The sequence below is a fragment of the Sorex fumeus genome, unplaced genomic scaffold (assembly GCF_029834395.1).
Source record: "Sorex fumeus unplaced genomic scaffold, SorFum_2.1 ptg000063l, whole genome shotgun sequence".
NCBI lineage: Eukaryota > Metazoa > Chordata > Mammalia > Eulipotyphla > Soricidae > Sorex > Sorex fumeus.
The window spans coordinates 45,889,266-45,914,639 of NW_026606120.1; the positions used below are offsets into that span (position 1 = coordinate 45,889,266).

The 25,374-nt window shown below is 54.8% G+C and overlaps 2 protein-coding genes across 3 annotated transcripts in view; both read left to right on the top strand.

The window, feature by feature from the left end:
• Positions 1-829, top strand: part of SLC43A2 (solute carrier family 43 member 2) — a 41,462-nt gene extending 40,633 nt beyond the window's left edge. The window contains exons 14-15 of one of the 2 annotated variants that reach the window (XM_056127097.1): positions 127-250; positions 612-829. In XM_056127097.1, the coding sequence (XP_055983072.1) occupies positions 127-250; positions 612-773 (286 nt within the window). In that variant the 3' untranslated portion in view covers positions 774-829. The remainder of the gene's footprint in view (positions 1-126; positions 251-611) is intronic. The other variant, XM_056127098.1, reaches the window with a different exon arrangement.
• A 14,071-nt stretch (positions 830-14,900) lies between these two features.
• Positions 14,901-25,374, top strand: part of PITPNA (phosphatidylinositol transfer protein alpha) — a 45,985-nt gene continuing 35,511 nt past the window's right edge. Inside the window, exons 1-2 of the mRNA XM_056126931.1 lie at positions 14,901-15,062; positions 19,333-19,363. Of these exons, the coding sequence (XP_055982906.1) occupies positions 15,043-15,062; positions 19,333-19,363 (51 nt within the window). The 5' untranslated portion in view covers positions 14,901-15,042. The remainder of the gene's footprint in view (positions 15,063-19,332; positions 19,364-25,374) is intronic.

Consider the following 25,374-nt stretch of genomic DNA (forward strand, 5'->3'; position numbering starts at 1 on the left):
CGGGCCCACAGGAGAAAGTCACTTTGCAGTGCTGGAAGTCCTCCAAGGGCGTGGTTGGGTCCGTCCCTCCCCTCCGGCCCGGGCTGAGGCAGGCAGCCCAGCCATGGCCCTCTCCCCTGCCCGCAGGTACCCCTCCACACAGTTCGGCAGTCTCACAGGTCTGCAGTCTCTGGTCAGTGCCCTCTTCGCCCTCCTGCAGCAGCCCCTGTTTCTGGCCATGATGGGTCCCCTCCAGGGCGACCCTCTGTGGGTAAGAAGGGATGGGTGTGGAAGGGGAGGCCCACCTGCCCGGAGCCAGGGCCCTGGGGGCGGGTGGCCGGCCCAAGAGTGTCTGCTCAGCCACCTGCCTGCAAAGTCAACAGCAGAGGCAGGCGCCCTCCCGCCCCGCCCCTTAGATTCAGATAAGTCGGGCTGAGGGCTCAGCCCGAGGGTGGCGGTGGCGAGGGTGGTGGGGGCCAGGGGAAGTCTGCCGCTGGAATGTTGACTCAGGGGACGGTTGGGAACTTCCTGTTGGACCCTCTCCTACCCTGTAACCGTCCTTCCTTCCCGGTCACCCTGAGCGTGAGGTGCTGGCCCCTCCCCGCGCGGTGCTCAGCCCTGCTCTCCCCCAGGTCAACGTGGGGCTCCTGGGCCTGAGCATGCTGGGCTTCTGCCTCCCGCTCTACCTCATCTGCTACCGGCGCCAGCTGGAGCGGCAGCTGCAGCAGAAGAGGGAGAACGACAAGCTTTTCATGAAGATCAACGGTTCATCCAACCAGGAGGCCTTTGTCTAGCACCTCCCCGGGGCCTCCTACCCCTGCTCCGGGGTGACTGACTCTTGTCCTCCGCCCCACCTCAGAGGACCCCACACGCACCTCCAGGGACTCTCCTTCACCGCAGCGGTGTCCACGCTCCCTCCCTGGCCCTGGTCTCGCCAGCCCGGAGCTCTGCGTGGAAGGACAGGGAGAGGCCTGGGGGGGGGCGTGGATGGAGCAGCCCCGGGCTCTGCTCTGACACCCTCAGGGTCCTTGAGGTGCCCCCCTGGCACCTGCGGGAGGAGCTAGAGGCACCCAGCAGGCAGGTCCTGCCCCTCCAGGGTCCGGGTACTGCCACCTGCGTTCCTCAGCTGCATGCCCACCAGCCACGCCTGCCTGAGGACAAAGGCTTGAACTGTCTGCACCCCCTTGGCCGGCCCCTCACCTCCTCCCCTACCCCGTGGAGGAGTTTGCCTAGGAAGGAAGGACCCGCTTCCTGTTGTTGGTGCTACCTCCTTTGTCATTCCTGTGTCTGGGCCCTCTCCCACAGGGACCATGAGAAGACCCCGGGGGAGCCCCCAGCCTGCGAGGAGAAGGGAGCCTGGCTTGGGTGGTCACTCACATGGCATGGGAGGCCTGGGCCAAGCTGGGCAGCACCCCCACCCCCAGGCCTCCTCGCGCAGCCAGAGGAGGGCCGGTCCCCACTGCCATGCTCGCCAGCTTTGTGACCTGAAGGGAATTAAAGGGCACCAACAGGGCGTCCCTCACACATAGATGTTTCTGGGGGGATGCAAGGAAGGTGGTGGCCGAGAGAAGAAAAAGCTCAGGCCAGGGCGGGTGTGCCAGGGCCTAGGAGAGAAAGGGCGCGAGTATGTGTGCGCGTGATGTGGGTGGGGTGGGTGGGGGTCGGATGTGGGCTCTGGGTGCCTGTCTGTATTCTCTGGGAGCCGCCCAGGAGCCTGCCAGGCTTGCGTCACGGAGCGGGTCCCAGCTGTGGGGCCGCAGCGCCCCCTGCTGCCCAGTTCCGCCAGCACGGGCTGTTTACAGGGGAGAGGCGACGCCTGCCCCCACGGCACCCCCACCACCCACAGAACCCCACCCAGACCCGCCCTGAGTGGGGCGGGTCAATTTTTTAGGTTGATGGTGGTTTTTTTGTCTCCAGACTTTTTATAAAGCAATAAATCCATTTTCCTCCTGGCAGGGGGATGCCCCTTCTAGCATGTCACTCATAGCTCCCATGCGCCTGCTTTGAGCTTCAGAAGAAAAGGCAGGACGGAGTTTCTGCCACATCCAGTAACCCACCTTACTCTTCTGAGTGATGTGTTGGGAGGGGCAGAGGACTAGGAAAAGCTTCCTCAGCTCCCCCCCTCCAAAAAGTAGGGCTCTCTAAGACATCCTGGAAGCGGGCCCCCTCCCTGTAGTTTATCTGATCCTGACTTTCTCTTAGCCCCCTCTCTGAGCCTCTGTCCCCCAGCACCCCACTGTAAAGGGTCTCTCTGGAGTTCGGGGCTCAAGGTGATCCCCAGAGCCCCTGGGCCCCAAATCAGATCCAGGTTTTGGGAATCAACCAGGGAGGACAGGAAGGGGCGTACCCGGGCCCAGATTCCAGCTTTCCACACATCAGTGAGTACCACCCGCACACCTCATCTCCCAGGACTCTGCAGCATTCAGATATGGAAGCAAACAAGCGAACCTTGCAGTGCTGGGGATCAGACCTAGCCTGCAGGCTGAGTGTGCCCTTCAGGGCTTTGAGCCATCTCCCTAGCCCCGAGCAGCATGTTTTTAAAAAGATCCACAACTATTTCCCTTAATTTAAATTTTTTATAGTAAGGAACCAGAATAATAGTACAGCAGTAGGCTTGTCTTGCAAGCCACAGACCCAGGTTCAATCCACAGAATTCCATAAGTTCCCCAGAGGACCGCCAGGAGTAAGCCCTGAGCATCACCGGGCATGGCCCCAAAACCAAAAAAAAAGTTTAACTGAAATCTGGGGAATGTGAGGGAAAAGCATGGACCCACAGCGGGCCTCAGCACCCACTGAGCAGCAGGTATGAGGAATGAGGGGAGTGGAGGCCATTAGCCGCCTCCAGGATGGTCAGCTGTTAAATGTGGGGACTCTAGGTCTTCTCTCTGACCTTGAGGGTAGCAGGAGTATGCATTTTGTTCAGCCCTCACCTGGTGGGGGACGGAGAGATAGTACAGCAGGTAGGGCATTTGCCTTGCACACGGCTGGTCCAAGTTTGATCTCCAGCATCACATATGGTCTGCCAAGCAGCACCAGGAATAATTGCTGAGCACAGCCAGGAGTAACCCCTGAGCACTGCTGGGTATGGCCCAAAAACCAAAAAATAAAATCAGTAAATCTAGTCTGGTAAACTCCCGCCCGCAAAAAAAAAAAAAGTCCAAGGTCCACTGATAAGGAGGAACACGGTGGTGTGGACACTAGCAAGCTACAGCCTGCCACGTTGTTGAGATGCTCACACAGAGCTCGTGTTGTCCCCACAACAGCCCAAGAGGGCGCTGCTGTTTCTCTCCTGTAGTCTGGAGGCCCCTATGGGATGCAGCCGCCCTGGGAATTAGAGCTCAGGATGACTCTCACACTGCGAGGGTCAGTTGTACGAGGATGAAAGGCATGAATGGGAGCAGGGTGCCCCTTGGGTGGGGCCCGGTGTCCTCCACCGCCCCGCCGCCTGCTCATACCCTGCCATTCTGGCTCTGTAGCATGGCAGGTTGCTTTCCCATGATCATGAAATGACTATCCAGCAGTTTGGTAGCTACTGCCATCCTTTCCGTCACATTCAGCTGCGCTCAGGGGTCACGACTGGTGGGACTCAGGGGACCCTATGTGTGCTGGGGATCCAGGTGGGTTGCAAGCAAGGTAAGGGTACTGCCTGCTGCACCAGCCCTAGATTTGGTCCACAGCTGGCAGATGGAGGCCCCCGGAAGTAGACTCGCAGACAAGAACCAGGACTCTCCTGACTCCTAGAGTTGCTCCACCTGGGACGGGGTGGTCCCTGTTGCAGGAAGGGAAGCCAGGAAGCTGCTCTTGGCCCTGGACACTGGCAGGAAATGCTATCCTGCCCTCGCTGTCAGCTCGGGGGTGGTTGTGCCCTTGTGCAGTGCCCCCTGCCGCCTTCCGGGACTGCACTAGGTCTCCCTGGTAATCTCCCTTCTCTGCCTGCAGCCCCTCCACCTGCATCTGTGTTAGGGCAGGTCTAGCCCCAAAGAGGGCAAAACTGGGGTGCCGGCCCTGTGGGTGTCTCCCTTCTGCTCCATCTCTCTCCTCTGTTTATGGCCTGACCGAAAGGACCTAAGCCCTCCTCACTCCGGGGCAGACTGCTGCACCAGGTCATGGAGATGAGCCATTAGGACCATCCCAGACTGCAGCTGTGGGAGCTGGGAGACAGCCTCCAGGGGCCTGAGCAGGGCCGAGGCGGGGGACAAGACGGAGCCCTGCAGGGCACGTTTCTAGCAGAAGGCTCTGCTGGTCTCAACTGGGTCAGCATTCGGGGCTGGAGACATAGTACAGTGGGGAGGGCGCTTGCTCTGCATATGATGATCAGGGTTCAATCCCCGGCACCCCGTGTGGTTCCCCCAAGCTCACCAGGAGTGATTACTGAGCACAGAGCCAGGAGTGACCCCTGAGCATTGCCAGGTGTGGCCCAAAAATTTAAAAAAAGATTTGGGGGGCTTTATTTTGTGGTGCCAGGTTGGAACCCTAGGCCTCAGGGGGGCAGAGAAAATGCTCTCCTGTTAAGTCCCAGCCCTGCTTTGCGGCCGTTTCCAGTGTTCCCAGCCTCTGAGGAGTAATTGGTGGGTACTCAGGGGCTCTGGGGCCTGTGAGGATGGGGACAGCCATGTCCCCCACTAGAGAACATGAGTGTCTCCCACAGGGATGGACGCAGCCTCTGGGCACCTCTATCTGTCCTGGGGCAGCCAGAGCCTCTCCTGAAAGCACAGGGCCACCAGCTGCATCCCTCAGGCCCAGACAACATGGCAACCTCTGGACTGAGTTACACTTAGCCACCTGTGTGAATCCCAATGGAAGTGCAAATCCCAGAACTCCCCACTGAGAAACTTCCAACAACCTCCTGAACCCCAACCCCAAGTTCCTGGAGTCTCAAATTCCCTGTATCAGGGAGGTCTGGAGGGGAAGAATAGAACTTAAAGCCCCCAACCCCCCCCCCCCGTCACACACACACACACGCACACACACACACGCACACACACACACACACACACACTCACTCTCCTGGCTTAAGGCAAGTCTTTTTTCCCATCTGGACAATGAAGATGATGGTGCCTGAGTTTGGGCCATGTGGGCAATAACAGCCCTTGCCACTTAGAGTTACTTACTAATGAAGGTCTGGCCCCGTGCTGCCCTGGAAGGGTGCAAATCACACAATGGGAAAGGGTCGCCCCCAGGCTCACATAGGACCCTTAACCCAGGCAGCTCTGCCCAGGACTCGTGTGGTCAAGTTAAGACCACTCGTGTGGTCTGTTTTACTGGCCCTTCCCCTAAAAGAGCCCCTTCAAGGTTCTGAAGCAAAAGCCATAAGCCTCGAGTCAGAGAAACAGCTCAGAGCACCTGAGCACACACTTTACATGCGGGAGGCCTGGGTCTGGTCCCCTGCACCTCATGGGTCCCTAAGCATGGCCAGGAGCAGCCCCCAAGCACAGAGCCAAGGAGGAACTCCCAAACACCGCCAGGTGTGGCCCCAAAACCAAAATAAAAGTGTTCTGTTTGCTTTTATGTCTTTCTCCTGTGGGAAGAGATTGACCTAAACCGCTGCCCAGAACCCTCTCTGAAGGCTGGGCTGCTGGTGGCTCTCCTAGGCCTCTATCTAGTGGAATAAGTGAGAGCCGGGTGCCAGCCGCACCCCTACCAGCTCCCCGCGAACCTTGTAGCGTGTGTGTGCCCATGCGGTGTGGAGTGGGAGCTGTGTTCCAGCATGTCAGCGTGAACATGAGAGATGTGTGCAGAGCTCGTCTGTGCACTGCTGACTAGATGGAGAACAGGCGGGGGTCCTGCCTGGCTGCCCCCCGTGCCCATGGCCGAAGGGTCTTGACAGGCCCGAGGCAGGTGCCCAGAGTGGGGCCTGTAGGTCCTTCTGCTTGCACCTCAGCCAGCATGAGCCTAGAGTCGTCCTCGCTCAGCCGCTGCCCGCCGCAGAGAGGGAACCCCTCGCCCTCTCTCCCACCTGCCTTACTTTCTGCCACTCAGCAAGCACCAGTAAAAGTCTGTGAGAATGACCAAGAACTGCTTCCTCCTGTGTCTCTGAGTCATACAACACCTGGATCCTTGTCTCTTGCTCAGGTCACTTGTCCTAAAGGTTGCTGCCCCTAGGTCCCCTACGCTGGCCCTGCGGGGCTAACTTGGCCTTCTATCCTGGTCTCCAGGTGTGTGGGCCGAGGCTGCCAGTGGAATCTGGTTCTCGAGGGGGAACTCACTTCGCCCTTTCCCTCTGCATCCAGGCAGGGGCCACAGCATGACCTGCTGCTCCTGTGAGATTTCCTACCCTCCCTCTGGGACGATGGGAAATGACAGCAAGACAGAGATGGTCACAGAGCTCCCCCAGAGAAGCTGCAGGGAGCTCCCCACTGCTAGCAGAGAAGGCGGTGGCCTGGCAGGGAGCTGGCCCTTGACCCTAGGAGGAAGGGACTTGGGGTGTGGGGAAGTGCAGGGACAGCATGGTGATGCCCTTGGGATTCCACCAGGAAAGGGCTAAGGAGCCAGCAGTATCCAGCAGACAGGGAGGAGATGCGGGCTGGGCATGTGTGCGCCGGCTCCATGCGTGGGCTCCCATTACAAGGACGCAAGGACAGAAAACTCATAGTCGGCTCCGTGCCGTGTCTTTCCTTCTGCTCTTGGTGGTGACAGTACAACAGATCCCCAATCTCAGCTCTGCAGTGCCATGGTGCAGCTCAATCTTGACCTTCATGCAGGGACAAGAAGGATTTAGAGGGCTCTAGGGGACCTAAAGGCAAAAAAGACCATCGAGGGGGACAGCATGGACTTAGCTCCAGCCTGCTGTGTGGGAATAAGCCCAGTGCTACCAGCTCGTCAAATTATGACTATTTCCTCCCTTTCAAAAGAAGGGGACAGGCTGGAGAAAGTACAGCAGGTAAGGTACTTGCCTTGCACAGGACCAATCCAGGTTCAATCCTGGCATCCTACATGGTCCTCTGAGCCCTGCCAAGAGTGATCCCTGGGGCTGGAATGATAGCACAGTGGGTAGGGCGTTTGCCTTGCATGCGGCCCGATCCGGGTTCGATTCCCAGCATTCCATATAGTCGTCCCCCAAGCACCGCCAGGAGTAACCCCTGTGCATCGCTGGGTATGACCAAAAAGAAAAAAAAAAGAGTGATCCCTGAGTAAGAGCCAGGAGCAAGCCCTGAGCACAGCCAGGTGCTGAGCACAGCTAGGTGTGGCTGAAATTTAAGAGGGAGGGAGGGAGGGAGGGGGAGAGAGAGAAAGAGAGAGAGAGAGAGAGAGAGAGAGAGAGAGAGAGAGAGAGAGAGAGAGAGAGAGAGACTGCAGAGCTGGAATGGGTTCAGCAGTAAAGCACATGTCTTACCTGTGTGAGACAGGAGTTTGATCCTAGCCCAGCAGAAAAAGTAAGAGAACAAAGTTGAACAAAGTTTATTTTTTTCTGGTTTTGGGGTCACAATGCCAGGAATGAGAGCCAGGCTTCCCACATGCAAAACATGCACACTAACCCTTTGAGCTATATCCTTGGCCCCTGTGATTTATATTACATGTTCCCATTTGGTAAAAGCAGGGATTAGGGATATACCTGGCAGCACTCCTGCCTCTGTGCCTGGGATCAAACTCGGGTCAGCCGCATGCAAGGCAAACACCCTACCTGCTGTACAATTGCTCCAGCCCCTATTATTATTTTTAATTTTGAACCACACCTGGCAGTGCTCAGGGCCTATTCCTGGTGAGGCTCAGAGAGCCATATGGGTTTCCTGGGATCAAACCTGGGTTGGCCACATACAAGTCAAGTACCCTACTTGCTCTGCAATCTCTTTAGCTCCCCTCATGTCCCCATTGCTTTTTTGTGCCACACCCAATGGTGCTCAGGGCTTACTCCTAGCTCTGCACTCAGGAATCACTCCTGGCAGTGCCTGGGGACCATATGGGGAACCCAGGTCAGCTGCATGCAAGGCCCTACCGGCTGTACTATCACTCCGGCCTCACCAATGTTCCCATTGTAAAATGATGATTAAAAATATTATTTTTAAACTTAAGGGTTGCATAGGTTTTCATCCTAGCCTAGCTTCTGACCCTCTGCAGGCCAAACACAAGCAGAGGTAAGAGAAGACGGGGGGTGGAGGACTTCCTTAACCTTTTTGGGGTGTCAGGTGATGGCTCATTCCTGACTCTAGCAGAAAAACTTGTCTTGCTTTAAATAATGATTCTATACAGGCTGGAATTTCTCTCCTCTCCCCTCTGTATCCCCCAGCTTGGTTCCTGCTGAGAGATGGAGTGACAAGTGGAACAAACACTCTAGTCTGGCTTCAAGCGTGAACCACAGACCCCAAACAGGAACAGGAAATCATCGGGCAAAGTTCAGGGCAGAGCTGACTTGTCCTCACAGACCTGGTGTGAGCGGCACATGCTCTGTCCTGTGGGATAAGCGGACAGCTGCAGTCATGTGTTTGGCTGCTCTTTGCCTGGTTATCTGTCTTCCCACTAGAAGGAAAGCTCCCTGCGCCGGCACATACTGTGCCCTGGTGCAGTCCCCTGGTCACTGCGACATCGCGGTGCTGAAAATGGGGTCAGTGGGGAATAACTGCTGAGTGCGCAGCTGGACGATGAGGCTTAAAAAGAGGGAGAGGGTTGGGGAGACGGGCGGGCTCAGTGGAAGAGCATTCGCTTTGCATGTATAGGGTCCTGGGCTGAATCCTTAGACACACACACACACACACACACACACACGCACCCACCCACACACGCACGCAGAGACAGAAATAAACCCAAAAGAAGTTGCAGTGCACAGAGTGAGGCTGTGAGAAGAGCACGCTCTCAGCAGCCTGCAAGGGGCAGTGCAGAAGATGGAAACAGTGAAACACAGTCTCCCTAAGATACCGGAAGATGGGTTACAGCATGGCAGTGACGGAGGCTGTGGAGGCCAGAATGGTGAGCTGCACGGAACAAAGGAGAGAGAGAGAGGCTAAGGCAGAACAGCAGAGGCAGCAGGCTATAGCGGCTGTGAGAGGAGAAAAACTGATCAAAGGGATGCTACTTAGGGAATCAAAGTGTGAGACAGCAGGGGCGCAGGGAGACAAGGAGAGGCAGAAAGGGGGAGGCAGGGAGTGGCCCAGAGGCAGGATGGAGACAGTGACAGAGGAGCATAATGAGAGATGGAAGAGAGACAGAAAGGAGAGAGACGGAGGAAGGCAAGGTAAAGAGAGCTAGAAGGGAGAGACAGAGAGGCAAGAGGAGAGTGTCAGAGAGGCTAGAGAGATGGAGAGAGGGTGGAGAAATACAGGGGAGATGAAGAAAGACAAAGAGAAGAGATATATAAAGATTGCAGCAGTACTTGGAGCCAGGGAGATGGTACAGTGGGTAGGGCGCTTGCCTTCCATGCGGCTGACCCAAGTTTAATCCCTGGAACCCCATATGGTCTTCCAAGCACCAGCAGGAGTAATTGGTGAGTCCAGAGCCAGGAGTAACCCCTGAGCATCATTGGGTGTGCCTTCCCCCACCCCCACCCCCGAACAAAAGCTTCTCTCTTGGGGCTGGAGCAATTGAACAGTGGGTAGGACATTTGTCTTGCACATAGGAGACCCAGGTTCTATCCCCGGCATCCCTATGGCCCCATAAACTTGCCAGGAGTTATCCCTAGCACAGAGCCAGGAGTAGACCCTGAGCACCACTGGGTGTGACCCCTCCAATCAATCTATCTATCTATCTATCTATCTATCTATCTATCTATCTATCTAAAGATTGCAGCAACACTAAAGATTCACTTTTCCCTCTTTTACAAAAATTAAATGATGCTCAGGGGAGCATTCTGGGTGCTAGGGATTGAAACCAGGTCAGCCACAAGGAAGACCACTGTCTTACCTCTGTACTATTTCTCTGACCCTTCCTCTTCCTTTAATCAGAGTTCCCGAAAGAGCTCTTTTTTTTTTGTTTTGTTTTCAGGCCTCCCAGAGTTCAAAAAGGAGGGCTGGGGGCATGCCACTATATTCTACTCAAAAGCTGGGGAGGTCCAATGCTCTGGCCTGCAGAGCTGAAGACCACTATGGCATAGTTGGCAGAGCTTGGGGCACCTTCAGGGGTACACCTGGCAGTGGTCAGGGGGCAATGAGCACTGGGGAACAAACAGGTACCACACACATGCAAAGCATGCATCCCTGGCCCCTGTGATATCTCTTGGGCCCTGGAGAAGCAATATTGAGGGGTACTAGTGTCCCTCTTTTTCCTCCCAATTCCCCATTCCCCTAGTAATATGAAAATATGCCATATATTGCCCCAAACCAGGGTATGCACTGTGGCCTCTAATGAGTCCCAGAGTCTCGCTAGGCAGGAGCTGGGCAGTGCCCTATGAAGCTGAGCACAGAGAGGTTAAGTAACTGACACAAGGTCACACGGTAGAAAGTCGTCAGGCTGGGACTCCAAGCGTTAGGCACCAGGGTGTCTTGTTCCACAAGTGGGGCCCTGGCTCACATTGGGGCCCATGCAAAGCTGTCTGCCAGAGTAATAGATGTACAAAACAGAACAAGGGACAGGAGTGATAGTGCAGTGGGAAGGGTTCTTGCCTTGCACGTTGACCTGGGTTTGATCCCACACCCCCAACAGTCCCCCAAGCCCCACCAGAAGTGATCCCTGAGCACCACCCAGTGTGGACCCTAACAAACAAGAACCAGAACGACTGTTTTATGGCATTTTCTCCATTTGGGGACCACACTGGATGGTGCTCAGGGCTTATTCCTGGCTCTGTGCTTAGGGATCACACCCGGTGGAGCTAGGGAGACCAAACCCAGGTCAGCCATGTGCAAGGCAAGCACCTTAACTGCTATGCTAACCAGCTTAGCAATCATCTCTGCTCAGATCTCAGTCTCCACTTCACCTCCTTTGAGTCTTTCCAGCCCACCCAATTCACACTGCACCAGGACCTCCCCTCCCGCTGACCGCATCTTCTAACACATTTACACCTCAAAGTTAGTTCTGTATCCGTGCCTCCCCTCTCCCTGAACAAGGGAAGGTCCTCACTTTTCTTGGTTACCTCTGTATCCTGAGTTCCTAGAGAAAGGCTCACAATAGGGCCAGGCGCTCAATCAATATTTATTGAGTGGATGAGTAAATGTAGTTTTCCCAACTAGACTGCAAGCTCCCAGAAGTCTGGGTTTGGTTACTTCCTGGAGAGCCAGCACAGGGCTACTGTTAAGTGACTGCTCACTGATATGTAGGAGAAAAGGCCCAAAGTAAGGAACTTGGGGATCAGGGTCCAGGCCACTCACCTAATCATGGACTTTGGAGTCAGACTGTCTCTTTTTGTGGTCTGCTCTCAAGAGACCTGGGTTTGAGGCCAGAGAGATAGTACAGGGATTAAGGTGCTTGATCTGCATCCTGCAGACCTCAGTTCAAATCCCTAGCACCACCTATAGTCCCTTGAGTAGAGCCAGGAGTTACAGAAAAATATCTTTGAGGATATGCCCCCAACCCCCGCTCCTCTGCCCAAAAAAAAAAAAAAAAAAAAAAAAGAGCGGGACAGAATGATAGGAAAGAGCTTTGTTAGATTTCTGGGGCAATTCATGCTGCCATCCTGGGATTTTATGAATGAATGACCCACGAGTCATTCATAATAGCTGAGCTGTCCTAGGGTGCAGTCACACTGGGCAGCAATGTGTTCACCTGCTCCACTCTCTCTTCCCAAGTCTCTATCGTTTTTTGTTTTTGTTTTTTTTTTCTTTTTGGGTCATACCCACCGATGCTCAGGGTTATTCCTGGCTCTGCACTCAGGAATTACTCCTGGCGGTGCCCAGGGAACCATATGAAATGCTGGTAACCGAACCTAGGTCAACCGCATACAAGGCAAATGCCCTATCCGCTGTGCTATCACTCCAGCCCAGTCTCGATCGTTTTTGCAGGGAGTGGGAATTCCCAGTGATTTGGCCAGATGTTCAGGGGTTAGAGCTAGTTATGCAAGGTTGCTCAGGTTTATCAGTGTTGGGGGCCACCAAGGCCATACCCAGCAGTGCCAGGGACTTCTAGGGCTAAACCCTAGAAGTATGGGCAGTATCCGGGATTGAACTCAGAGGCCTAGTGCAGTCTAGGCATTCGCTCCAGCCTTCTGACCTCTCTCTCTCTCTCTCTCTCTCTCTCTCTCTCTCTCTCTCTCTCTCTCCCCCCTCCAGTCACTTTCTTGGGGTACTCCTGAGCTCACACTGGAGTCATTATTGGCCCCAGTGAAAACCTCATTCCTGTGTACTCCTAAGGGCAGGAATGTCCTCCCAGGAACTAGTTGAGAAGCCAAGGTGGTCCCTCCCCTCCTCCCTCACTCTCACCCTCTCAGCCATTTAATGAACAAGTCCTGCAGAGCCAAAGAGAAAGCTCAAGGGCTGGAGGACCTGTTTTGCACCCCACAATAGTACCACCTAGTCCCCCAAGCACCACCAAGAGTTACCCACCACTTCAGCCCCGAGCAGCTGGGAGCAGTTCATGCTGAGTATGGCTCAAGAACCAAATCAAACTCAAAATAAGCCCATATTGCTGAATTTACCTCCCATGTTGCTACTGAATCCATTCCTTCCCCCATTTCCCACAATATACCTAGACCTACCCCATCTCCACCTCTGCTTCTGCAGAAACTTACTGGTCTCCAGTTCTGCTCGGCAGTCAGAATGAGTCTTCACATGAAGTGGGAAAATTAGAGGCAGGATATCTGAGTGACCCATGCTAGAAGCTGAGCAAAGATGCATGAATCAGTTGGGGCAGGAGAGATATAGTACAACAGGTAGGGCATGTGCCTACCTGCTGTACTATAACTTGCACATGCCCTACCTTGATCTCATGCTTAATCCCTGGCACCTCACTGGGTCCTCCAAGCCCCAACGGGAGTGATCCCTGAGCCCCTAAGCACTGCTGGATGTGACCCCCCAAATAAACAAAAAGATGAATGGGTGATAAGTCACAAAATGACAAGAACAGAGCAAGGGAGCAAGGGAGCAAGTCTAATCACGTTGCCTGGACAAGAAACAGGTCACATAAATACTTAATCTATATGGAACTTAAAGTAAATTGCATTAATCACTGATTATACTAATTATTGTATGTTATAGCAACTTTGTTAGCAACCATTATATCTGTTGAATGAAAAATGTTTCCCTAGGCATCAGAGTGATAGTACAGCAGGTAGGGCACTTACCTGGCACAAGACCAACCCAAGTATGATCCTTGGCATCCCATATGGTCTTCTAAGCCCAGGAGTAATTCATGAGTGTAGAGCCAGGAATAACTCCTGAACACCTCCAGGTGTGGCCCAAAACCCCCCCAAAAAGGAGTTTTCCCCAGAAACAGATAAGCTATTAGTAGCCTATAAAGGGCTGGAGCAATAGCACAGCAGGTAGGGTGTTTGCCTTGCACGTGGCCGACCCGGCCGACCCAGGTTCAATTCCTCTGCCTCTTTCTGAGAGCCCGGCAAGCTAACGAGAGTATCTCGCCCACACGGCAAAGCCTGGCAAGTTAACTGTGACATATTTGATGTGCCAAACACAATAACAAGTGTCACAATGGAGACGTTACTGGGCCTGCTCTAGCAAATCTATGAACAACCGGAGGACAGTGACAGTGACAGTGACAGCCCATAAAAGCTCTTTGTGAACTGTATTTGAACCAGACCCTTTTTTGGTGATAGCCAGGTCGAGTCAGCTAAATACCTTTGGCCAGACTTCTCAGGTGCTGCCTCAGAATTCTTTAAGACACTTAGTCTCTTGGGTCAGACTTGTAGCTCAATGACAGAGCACTTGCCTCTTCTGTGTGAGACTGAGTGCAATGCGTGGCACTGCAAAAAGTAAACACCCAAACTCTTAACCTAGAAGAACCCTTCAGTTCCCATTTCCCCATGCTAGGATGGAGCCCAAATACCTTCTGTTCATCTACAAGAAACTGCACAATCGGAACTGAAATTGCCTCCCTATCCCTTAAGCTCCTGAGCCCCCAAACTTGGGTCCCTTCTTGCTGTAAGCTCTTCACTGCCCTCTGCCCTCTGTATTCTGCCCCTGACCAACCCTGCTGAGGCCAACCCTGCAGGTCTCGGCTTGGAAGAGGCAGAGATGCTTTTGCTGTGTAATCCCCTTCCATGTAACGCCCAGACACACTTTGACCTGGAGTTCCTTAGGGTTAGATCTTACCTGCCTTGTCCCCTTTATTTATTTTTTGGCTTTTTTTGGGTCACACCCAGGGATGCACAGGGGTTACTCCTGGCACTGCACTCAGGAGTTACTCCTGGCGGTGCTCAGGGGACCATATGGGATGCTGGGAATCGAGCCCAGGTCGGCCGCGAGCAAGGCCAACGCCCTGCCCGCTGTGCTATCTCTCCAGCCCCGTCCCCTTTATTTTTGTAATTCCGCCCCCCCTTTTTTTTGCCTTGTTCCATTCTTAGCAAACATACAGGGTTGGGAACTAGGTAACAGCCGCTTAGCAAATGTGTGTGGAATGAAATGACTACACCAAGAGCCTGCAAAGAAATCTTGGTGGAAGTGGTGTTATTTGGGAACCCTGCGGTGCTCCTGGCTCTGCGCTCAAGGGTCACTCGTGGCGGGACCACACAGGATGGCAGCGATCTGAGATGCGGGAGGTTTTGGGATGCTGGAGATGGAGCCCGGCTGGCTCAGCTGCGTGCACTGTACTATCCTCCACCGCTCCACAAAACCTATTCTGGGTTTTCAACCCAATCCACCCGGACTATGCGTACAGGCACATCTATCCCGGACGCAGAAAACCAGTCGCAGCGAGGGTCCTGGAGGGCACCTGGCCGCGCCGACGGCCGCAGGACCGGGGCGCGCGCGGGGCACTCGCTCGCGGGGCGTGAGGCGGGGCGGGGCCCGCGCGGACCCGCGTGACGTCAGCGCGCCCGCGGCGTGTGACGCCCCGGTTGCCGCAGAGACGCCCCGCCCCGCGCGGCGCTGCGGAACCGGAGTCCGGGCGGCGGCGGCGGCGGCGGCGCGAGAGGCGGCGGGACCGGGGGGCGGCAGCCGGCGCGGCCACGCAGCGGGGCGGCGGGGACGGAGCAGACCGCGGGCACAGCGGCCGCCGGGACGCGGGCGGGCAGCCGCCAAGCCGCCGGGCGACATGGTGCTGCTCAAGGAGTAGTGAGTGTCCCTGGGCCGCGCGGCCGAGGAGGCAGGGACAGCCGGGAGGACGACCTCGGAGGAGATGCAGCGGGAGGACGGCGCGCGAGGGGATGGGCAGCGCCCGCGGGCGCCGCGGGCTCGGGCGCGGATAGCACCTGCGGCGCGGCCCCGGGGGCCGGAGGCCCGACAGGCCGGAGGGGAGGCGGACGGGACCGGGAGGGCCGAGTGGGCCCGAGGCGCGGTCAAGGAGACCGCGGCGAGCGCGGGCAGGGTGCGGGGAAGGGCCGAGTGCGCGGACGGAGAGTTGCGGCCGGCCGGCGCGGGGGCTGCGGGGCAAGGGGCAGTTAGACAAGGGCACGCAGGCCCGAGGGGCCGGGGCGCCGGACAGCGCCAGGGGCTCCCGCCCGGAGGGGAGCAGGGCCCGGCGAGGACCGCCGGGGTCCTGGGCGTGGGGCTCTCGGGCCGCGGGAAGAGGCCTTGAGTGACAGGGGAGGGGTCGGGGCGAGCAGGGCGCGGACCGCGCGGGGGTGCGGGTTGCCGCGGGCACCCGGGCAGGGCGGGAGAAAGAGCGGGGCTGAGGCCGCGGGAGGAGAGGGGGGAGTGGGCAGGTGAGGAGGCCGGGCTGGGGCAGAGCCCGCCTGGAAGGGGACTGTCGGGGAGGGGAGCGGGAATGGACATCCTTTGCTCTGCGGCTGGAGGCGGGCGGGCTGGGGCGGGCTCTCCAGGGGATGCTCCTGCCGGTTGGCAGAGAGTTGGAGGAATTGCAGGCGCTTCCATTCAGCCATTCATTGAGGAAAGAGTGTGAAGTGGGGAGGAGGGGCGTTGGGGAGCGGGCGGTGGTGGGAAACTTCGGGTGGAACTTGCAGGGAGACGGGCTCTCCTGAAGGCAGGTGGAGATGTTCAGGCTCCTGAAACGTTGCAGTACAAGAGACAGCCTCTGAAGCTCCTGGAAACACCCCAGGAAACATCGAGGGCTTTTGTGGCCCCTCCCCACCTGCAGGGGAGTGATATTGGGGGGGGAGGGGTTGAGGGGGGCCATACCTGACTTTGCTCGGGGCTTACTTACTCCTGGCAGGTGTTGGAGACTTACCTGGGGTCCTGATCCAGCCCCGGTGGCTATGTGCAGGGCTGTCACCCTAGCCACTGTGCTAGCTTTTCAGCCCTGGAAGGAGTGGTTTGTCCGAGGCTGCTGCGTTTACAGTGGATCTCTGCTTCCCTGGCAAGGGTTGGAAGTGGAGGGGTGCGGCTGGGTAGTGCTGGGTAGCAGTTCGGGTCCTCTGCAAGTGGGAGCTGTCTGACAAGGTAGCAACTAGTGGGTCTTGCCAGGTACCCATATTTGTGGGTCCCTCTCCAGGCTGTCTGAGCAGGGACGTTCCCTTTCTCTTCAGCTTGCTCCATAAAGGGTTTTAGGGCATTTAGGGCAGAATGTGGCACTTGGGCTAACAAAAGAAGCACTAACCCAAGTGTCATCCCAGCTTGACACCTCATCTGAAGAGCGTATTTTGAGGTGCCTCCACCTCTATTTCTGGCCACCACCCAGTCTGATGTTGATCCGGAGCTCAGGCGAGGGGGAAGCCTGGGATGTTGACGGGAGGAGAGCACGGTGCTTTGCCAGCTTTGTGTGCCGCTGATGGGTTTTCCCATCTCCTGTCCTTGCTCCCCCTCCCAGAGGCATCCGAGCCTCTGTCGAGGTCTGTAGTTTTTGAGGCAGGACGGGCAGGGAAGGAGAGACCTTGAGAAGAGCTCTGAGTGAGTTTTGAAGTGAGAGCCTCCCTTTCCGTTCTTTGTTCTCTTGAAGTCTGCAGGGGAGCGATCCTCAGTTCTGGGGCTGCAGAGTCGGCCTGGCATCTGCAGCCTCTTCCTACCCAACCTGTGCCCTGTGTGTGCTTCTCTGGGCGGGGGGCCGGGGCTCTGAGGCATTCGTGTGTGGCTGCAGCGCTGCAGCGCCGAGGAGGGTGCGACTGAAGGTCACGCTGAGGTGAGCTCAGCTCCAGCCTTGGCCCAGCACTGTCTCTGTGGCCCTCTCCTCTTGTCGCTGCTGGTGCAGTTTGGCCCCCAAGGAACCAGGGAGAGGCAACCGGGTGTGCAGCTGTAAGGTCAACATCCTCTCAGCATCCTGTCAAGAACTGGCTGATGTCTCCCGGCTCTTTTTAGGGGAGATCGGTACCCACCCAGGATCTGAAGGTTGTCCCTGTTGATTTTTCTGACATTTCCTTAAACAGGGTTCTCCTTGATTTCTGAAAATTCTTGGATGTGATTATTATTTTATTTTTTTGCTGCTGCTGCTCTTGAAGATAAAAGGCTTATTGTTTTCGAGGAAGTTTCTTCTGAGGGTGCAGAAATTCTGGCCTCCAAGTTAGAAGTATTTTTCTGCACCGTCGGCTTTCTCTAATGGCAGGGGAGCATTGGTGACAGCATCCAATAACCTGCAGGATTTCCGTTATTTGAGTCGTTTTGGAGGAGGGAAGTTAGCAGGCAGTAAATACTTGGAGCCCATTTTGCTTTTCCTGTTACTTTCTGTGTGACGGCTTCCCTTTAGCATGTTTTTTCTCAGACCCCCTCTTAGTCCTTTTTCTGTATGGGGGACCCCAGTGGAATTAGAAAATAGTGGGTGGACTGTGTACCAGCCTGGAGCCAGGATCATGACAGGTGGACCCACAAATTCGAAATGCAGGAGGTTCTCTAGTGGGTGACGGCCCAGGGCTTGGGAATTGAGTTGCCCAGCTTGGGACCTGGTTCAGTTGCCTGACTCAACCGGGCCTTTTTTTCTCAGATCATGGGCCTTACAGCCTTGAGCGGAGGGGCTGGCTGCTGCTCTGTTACAAATGCAAGCCACCTAGAGAAGTACCACATGCCCTTGTACCTCTGTGGGGACTTTGCTTGCCAGGGCTTCTCTGTCACATTCCTGGTGGCACCACCAACAGTCAGTGGTCATTGAAATTAAAGAGGAAGAGGGACTGGAGGGATATTACAGTGGATAGGGCACTTTCCTTGCATGCAGCCCACCCAGGTTTGATCCTCCGCATCTCATGTGGCCTCAGAGCCTACCACGAATGATCCCTGAGTGCAGAGCCAGGAGTAAGCCCTGCGCACAACTGGAGACCAAAAGCCAAAAAGAAGAATAAAAGAGGAAGAGTGATGGTGATGGTGATGGGTTGGGGTGCTTTTGTTTGTTTGCAGGCAAGTGGAGCGCTGCCCTGTGCTCAGTGGTGCTCAGGGCTTACTCCTGGCTCTGTGCTCAGGGATCCCTCCTGGTAGTGCTCAGGGGATCATATGTGGTGTCTGGTATTTGAACCGGGCTTCACCTAACGCAGGCAAATACTATTACCCTGGTACTCTCTCTCCTGCCCCAGTTAGGGCGCTGCTAGACTGCTTCTGGGGGTCAGGGTCTAAGTTGAGTGTCCCCGCCCTGTGGCTTTATGGCAGGGGCTTACGTGTCATTCCCTGCCTGCACAGAGATCGCTGCTGTTTGCCTGTAAGGTGATTCATCCTTCTAGGAGCTTTACTCCTTCCTAGTCTTTCACCTTGAGAAAGGCTGTTGTTGGGAGGTTGTGTCCATAGAGATGTGAGTCACCCCCTGCTCTGACTTTCGGAGTCCAACCTCATCTTGGTTTCAGTGTTTGCAGGGCTCAGTCTTCCTGTGTTGGCCTGTGTCACTAGATTCATTGACAAGGTTTCTTCGTTTGTTTTCTTGGGGGGGGGGCACACTCGGTGGTGCTCAGGGCTTACTCCTGGCTCTGTGCACAGGGATCACTCCTAGCACAGCTGCGGGACCACATGGGGTGCCAGGGATGGAACTGATTGACTGTATTCAAGGCAGAGCCCCCGCCCTCCTGTGCTGTCTGCCCCTCCACGGCAGGTTTTTTGTTTGATTGTTTTGGGACCATACCCGGCTGTGCTCTGAGCTGCTGCTGCTCTGCACCCAGAGGTCACTGCTAGCATGTGTGAGGGGGCTCCATCAGGGACATAGGGTGCAGGGATTGGACCTGGGTCTGCCACACGCAGTGCAGGTCCCCGCCTGCTGTACGATAGTTTTCTTGAAGATATTCGTTGAGAAGATGACTCCAGCGTGAGACCTGGGAAATCTCTGGTGGTGAGGGGACAGGTGTGCATTGTGTCACAGGGCTCTAAACAGGATGCCAGAAGGGCACAGAGGGTCCCGGCCTCAAGGCACCGAGAGGGTCATTTTCTCCTGCAACAAAATGTTTGATACTATGTTGACACTCTGCTTTAAGAGCCAGGGAAGGTTTCAGAGCCTGAAGGTGATACTGTTTTCCTTCTCTTGCAGTCGTGTCATCCTGCCTGTGTCTGTGGACGAGGTAAGTCCCTTTCCTTTCTCTTTACCCATATCTTCCTATCATTGTCTGTGGCCATGGGCTGAGGTGGACTCTGAGTGGCCCCCAGTCGGGATTGTTTTTCTGTTTGCCCTGACAGCTCATCAGTCTGTGATGGAAGGCACCTACTTTGTGTATCTGGGCAGCTGGGCAGACTGCCTCGAGCTCTTGGCACAGGAGATGACTGAATGGAGATTAAAGCAGCCCCTTTTACCTTCTGGGCCCGTGCCTGTTCAGGACGTGTCACTTGGGGATTAAGTGCATGTGTTTCTGGCCCTCTGTGACTCTGCTGAGGAGTGGCTGAGGAGCATGCGTGGCTCTCTCTACTTGTGCAACAAACCAGCGGGACAGGAAGTCTCCATGGCCGGCCCCAGCCACATTCTGGGTGCTGTGGGGAAGACCGAGGCCCAGAAGCCTCCTTTTACGGAGGGCAGGGAGGAACAAATGGGCTTGGCTCGCCCGCGGTCCTTTTATGGTTCCTGAGCCCGACGTCCCCTGCCTGTGTACGGGTTTCTGGCACGATTTGCCACCAGAAGGTTCAGAGGCCATGCTGACTCAGAGTTGGTCTCTTAGAGAGCAGAAAGCTGTTGGTCTCCCAGGACCCACCCTTTCTCTGAACTTCCTTCCGTGTCCTCTCGCGGAGCCTTGTTCTTTGCTTCCTTCACCGTTGCCTGCCCACCCCTGCTCCCAGCTTCCACTCAAGCTTTGGTGTGGGGTGATGTCCGCCAGCCAGACAATGCCCTCAGACACTCCCTTCCCTGCACCATCAGCATGGAAGCTCCTGAAATAACTTACACTCCGGTCCCAACATGAAGTGGGCCTCTGAAAAGTGAAATCAGGCCAGCAAGAGCCTGCACGCTCTTTCTGTTTTATTTCCTTTTGGGGTTTTGTTCCACACCTGGCAGTGCTTGGGGGCTACTCCTGACTCAGTGTTCAGGGGTGCTTGGGGACCACAGGGGCTGGGGATTGAAACATGCTCCAGGCCTTTGAGCTATGTTGCTGGTCCCTGCAGCACACTCTCAGTGAGACAGTTCTCCCAGAACAGTGCTCCCCAGAGAGGGTGGGCAGGTATTAGTCCTGTAGAGGATCTTCTGATGCTGGTGGGCTGGACATCTAATAAGAGCTGTGGGGACGGCAGAGGGAACTATAGGTGAACCTCCAGCATGAGCAGGGAGCCCGGGAAAGGGGGATGAGAGAGAGGATCGAGGCTGGGAAGAAGGGATTGCTGGATTGCTGCTGGGATTGCTGCTGCTAGGGCATGAGAAGAGGAGCTGCTGCATGGAAACCACATGCTCGGGCTGACGACTGTGGTTTTGGGGAACTATGCTAACCCTTACCTTCCTAGGTGTGGGTTATCATTTGGGGAATTTTTCTATCATTTGGGGGATTTTTTTGGGGGGATGGTTGGACCAGTAGTGCTCAGGGAGCTATTCTTGGCTCTGTGTTTGGGGGTTATTCCTGGAAACCAGAGTTAGTAACATACAAAACAAATGCTTTAATTGCTGTTTTTTTCCTCTCTCCAGCCCTATCACCTGCCATCTTTTTTTCTCTTTTTTTTTTTTTTTTTGAGGTGGTGTGCTGCGGGGGTCACACCCAATTGTGCTCAGGACTTACTCCTGACTCTGCACTCAGGAATCACTCCTGGCAAGCTCAGGGGACCAGGAGAGCCAGAAATCAAACCTGGGCTGGCTGCATACAAGGCCAGCGCTCTGCCCACTGTACTGTATCTCCAGCCCCAAGTCTTGCTTTTGTTATGAAAATCCCAATGAAAGTCCTCTAAACCAGAACACCAAGCAGGAAGGCCTAGCACATCCTTAGCTTTGAAACGTCACTCCTGGGGGTCTGCTTGTTATAACCAGACTTCACTTAACCAAGTGTACCAAGACAGAGATTTGGTAGAAAAACAAGGAAGTCTTTCTTTACACCGGTCAGCTGGGCCGGAGACTATAGCCAGGCAAAGCACCTGAAGCTATTGGCCTGGGAATCAGGGGTTCCAAAAGCACTTGTATGGAGCATAAGTGAGGCATGTGACTTTTTAATCTATCATGAGACAGACAGTACAGTCACGGGCATTGAGTGCAGAAACAACATTGGGGTTACATCATGACATCACATGCAGAAATGACGTTGGGATTACAGCACAGCAAGAATATAAGATAAGGGTACCATCATGGTTGCATCAAGGGAAGCTGGGCAATATAGTTACCTGAAATTAGGGGATCTTAACAGCACGTACAAGTAAATTCTGAATCACACATTATATGATGACGCTGCTATGCAGGGCACCCCCCGACCCCAGTCAGGAAGATGTGTACCAGGAATTCAGGAATAGTTATTGGGTGATGTAGTATGTGTGGTGTCTAGGGGTGAATGGATTTGGAACAAGAGGGTGGTGGTGGTTGGATCCTTCCCAGTGGTGCCCAGGGCTGACTCTTGGCTCTTCTCTCAGAATACTCCTTGGAGACCATATGGGATGCTAGGGATTGAACCTGAATTGGGCCCCCAGATGGATCTTTTTATAGGGTCTGCCTCCCTCCCTACCTCTCCTCTTACTCTCTCCCTCCCTTCCTTTTTATTTGACACTGATTTACCAACATTTTGACAATAGGGTTCCAGGCATGCAATATTCCAACTCTAACCCTGCTGCTAGTGATCATATTCCTCCACCAAAGACCCCAGATTCCCACCTACCAGCAACCTGCCTCCTTGACAGACACACATTTTTTTTTTTCTTTTTGGGTCACACCCAGCGATGCACAGGGGTTACTCTTGGCTCCGCACTCGGGAATTACTCCTGACAGTGCTTGGGGGACCATACAGGATGCTGGGAATCGAACCTGGGTCCACCACTTGAAAGGCAAACGCCCTACCTGCAGTGCTATCACTCCTGCCCTGACACGTTTTGTTTGATTGTTCCTTTGTTTTGGGGTCACACCCAGTGGTGCCCGGGGCTTACTCCTGGCTCTGTGCTTAGGTATCCTGGTGGTGCTGGGGATCAAACCTGGGCTGCGTGTAAGGCAAGTGCCTTACCCATTGGACTATTGCTCTGGCCCCAACAGACACATTTTTAAGTTTTGATTATTGTAATTTGGATCCCATGCTGCCAGTGGTGTTGGTGTTAGTGGTTAAGAGACGCAGAGGTATACCTCAGCGCTACATAGCGACAGCTCCAGGCCCCTGGCCCTTGCCCCCGTGTTGTCTTCCTGCTTGCCCCCTCCATTTCTCTGCATCTCTGGTGGCTTCATTTCCTTAATTTTAGCACCAATGCCTTTCCCAATCTAGGGAGTTTCTTTGGGTGCTGAAGGGTAGGGATGTCTTTGCGAAGTGCTGGGAACCCTTTTCCAGCACTCAGAGTCCGGCACTGTCCCGAGTTCCCCTTTGGCTGTTCTCTAGTTCAGGCTGAGCAGCAGCAAATGCTGATGATTTACTCCGGTGAAACTGTCATTTCCACTGACGAAGGAAAAGGGGAACTCGTCGGGAGAGCTCAGCAATGGGGAGTTTTTTTGGTTGTGATTTTTCCTTCCCCCAAGTATTGAGGAAGGAATGGGGTGGGGCTAATAGAACTGAAAGTCTAAGCAAACACTTGGGAAGTGAATGCCAGTTAGAATCCATTTAACCCTTTTGCAACCAGAAACTGCTGATGAGAAAGTGCATGGCTTGGGTATGGTTGAAGTAGAAGCTTCTCTTTTGATAGCTTGAACCTTAAGATATCCAGAAGAACTGAAAATATTACTTTTCATTCATTCATTCATTCATTCATTCATTTTCTTTCGAGCCCCAGGCTTTGTGCTCTGTACTCAGGGGTCACTCTTGATGGGGTTCTGAGAACCATATGTGGTACTGGGTTGCCCACATGGAAGGCAAGCACCCTACCCGCCGAATTCTCTCTCCAGCTCCATGAAAATCTTATTTTTAAATTTATCTCAGTTTGGGGGCCTTACTGGTTCTTAGGGGTCACTCTGTGGGTTGCTTAGTGGACCATGCGATGCTGGGTGGACCTGGTCCTCCGCATACAGAGCATGTGCTCCAGCGCTTTGAGCTGCCTCTCCAGCCCAAGATCAGAAATGACAAGTGATGATCGACCGTCTCAGAGCCTGTCAGTAACCCCATCCTGACTCCTTGTTCGCATGGGAACAGCTTGGTACCTGAGGCGCGGTGGGTTTCACTTCCTAGCTGAAAGTCATGATTTGAGGCTCCTGAGAGCTTTCTGGGCCATATCCAGTCCTCACACAGATGTATGGGGAGAAGTATCTAGCTTTCCCACCTGCTGGCCTGAATCAGAGTTCTGGGGGCGACCCAAGTGCCAAGTAGCCAGTTTTTGGCCTGACTCTGCCATTGTCGTGAGCCTCCTGCAGCAGAGCGCAAGCTTGACTATTGACGAATGGCTGCATCCACTTGTGTCCTGACTCAGGGAGGCTCACATTTTCCTCTGCCCTCTGTTGTGGGTGGGCAGTTCCCTCGATGCCGGGAGGTACCAAGTACTGGGCTGCCAGGAACATGTGGGTGGGACTGACTGCACCTATTTGGTGCCAGTGCTTGTTCCTTCCTCTTTGTTTTGTTTTGTGCTCACCCAGTGGCTCCATGTATGCCCCCAAAGCCAGATGCGCTAGCACAGTGCTCAGGAGTGACGCCTGATGGTGCTGGGGATTCAAGTCAGACCCCCCCTCACACAGAGTAGATATTCCAGCCCTCTGGGCCATCTCCTTGGCCCCTGGGGGGACCTCCTGGGGATTTTATTCGGGGCCGGGGTACGGGGACAGTGCACACGGCATGCTGGTAGACCATTCAATTCTGGGCATTGAACCTGGGGCTTTTGCTTGCAAAGCCTGAGCACCAGGCCCCTGAACTTCTCACTGTCCCCATGGATCAGCATTTCAAGTCCACAGCCACATCTTTCTGGTCCCCCAGTCCCAGCTCGCCGAAGTATTGGAACCACACCTGGCCCAGCTCAGGACTTACTCCTAGTTTTGCACATGGGTTATTCTGGGAGAACACATGGGGTACTGGGGATTCAACCTATGTTGGCCATATCCAAGGCAAGCCCTCTCCCCACTGTACTATCTCTGAGTCTATTTTTCTTTTCTTGTTTCTTTTGGGCCATATCCAGTCCTGCTCAGGGCTCACTCCTGGCTCTGTGCTTACTCTTGGTGAGGCTCAGGGACCATACTTAGTGCCAGGGATCAGACTTGGGTCAGCCGTGTGCAAGGCAAGTGCCCTACCCTCTGTACATCTCCAGCCCCTAGAGTCTGTCTTTCTTAGCTGAATGCCTTGCTCTCCAGAAAAGGGAGCAGATCTCAAGGGTGGGGAATCATTGTCTGATTTCTGTGGAGGCTGGAATCCACTCATATCAGGGCCCTCTGGTGGAATATTCTCACCTCTATTATTTTTCTGTTTGCTTCTTCGTTTTGTTTTTGTTTTTTTTGGGTCATACCCGGCGATGCACAGGGGTTACTCCTGGCTCTGCACTCAGGAATTACTCCTGGTGCTCAGGGGACCATATGAGATGCTAGGAATCGAACCCAGGTCTGCCCCGTGCAAAGCAAATGCCTTACCCGCTGTGCTATCGCTCCAGCCCCTCTCACCTCCACTATTCCCCAGCCCTTCTGAGTCCTCAGCTCCTTTGCCTTCCGGGCTGCAGAGCCTTTAAGACATGGGGAACCCTCTGACAGGACGTGTCCCTCACTTTCGACTTGAGGAGGCCAGCCTTACTTACTCTTTTGGATTAACAAAGCTGCCTTCACTTGTCTCTTTGGAATTAAAGGATCAGAATATCAAGAGAGATTAGAGGGTGAAGATGCCAGCCCGACCACTGATCCTCTTAGAGCTTGCCCTCTGATTCCTGGCTGCTGGAGAGGAAACAAATGACAGGGATTAGTTTCTGCCTGGGGGCCCCTTCCCCGGGCCCTGTCACCCCCGGAAACCCTGTCCCCTGCACCAAGCGCTTTCCCCCACCTGCCCCTCAGGATTGCTGAGTCAGTGGTTAGGTGCTGTCGGGC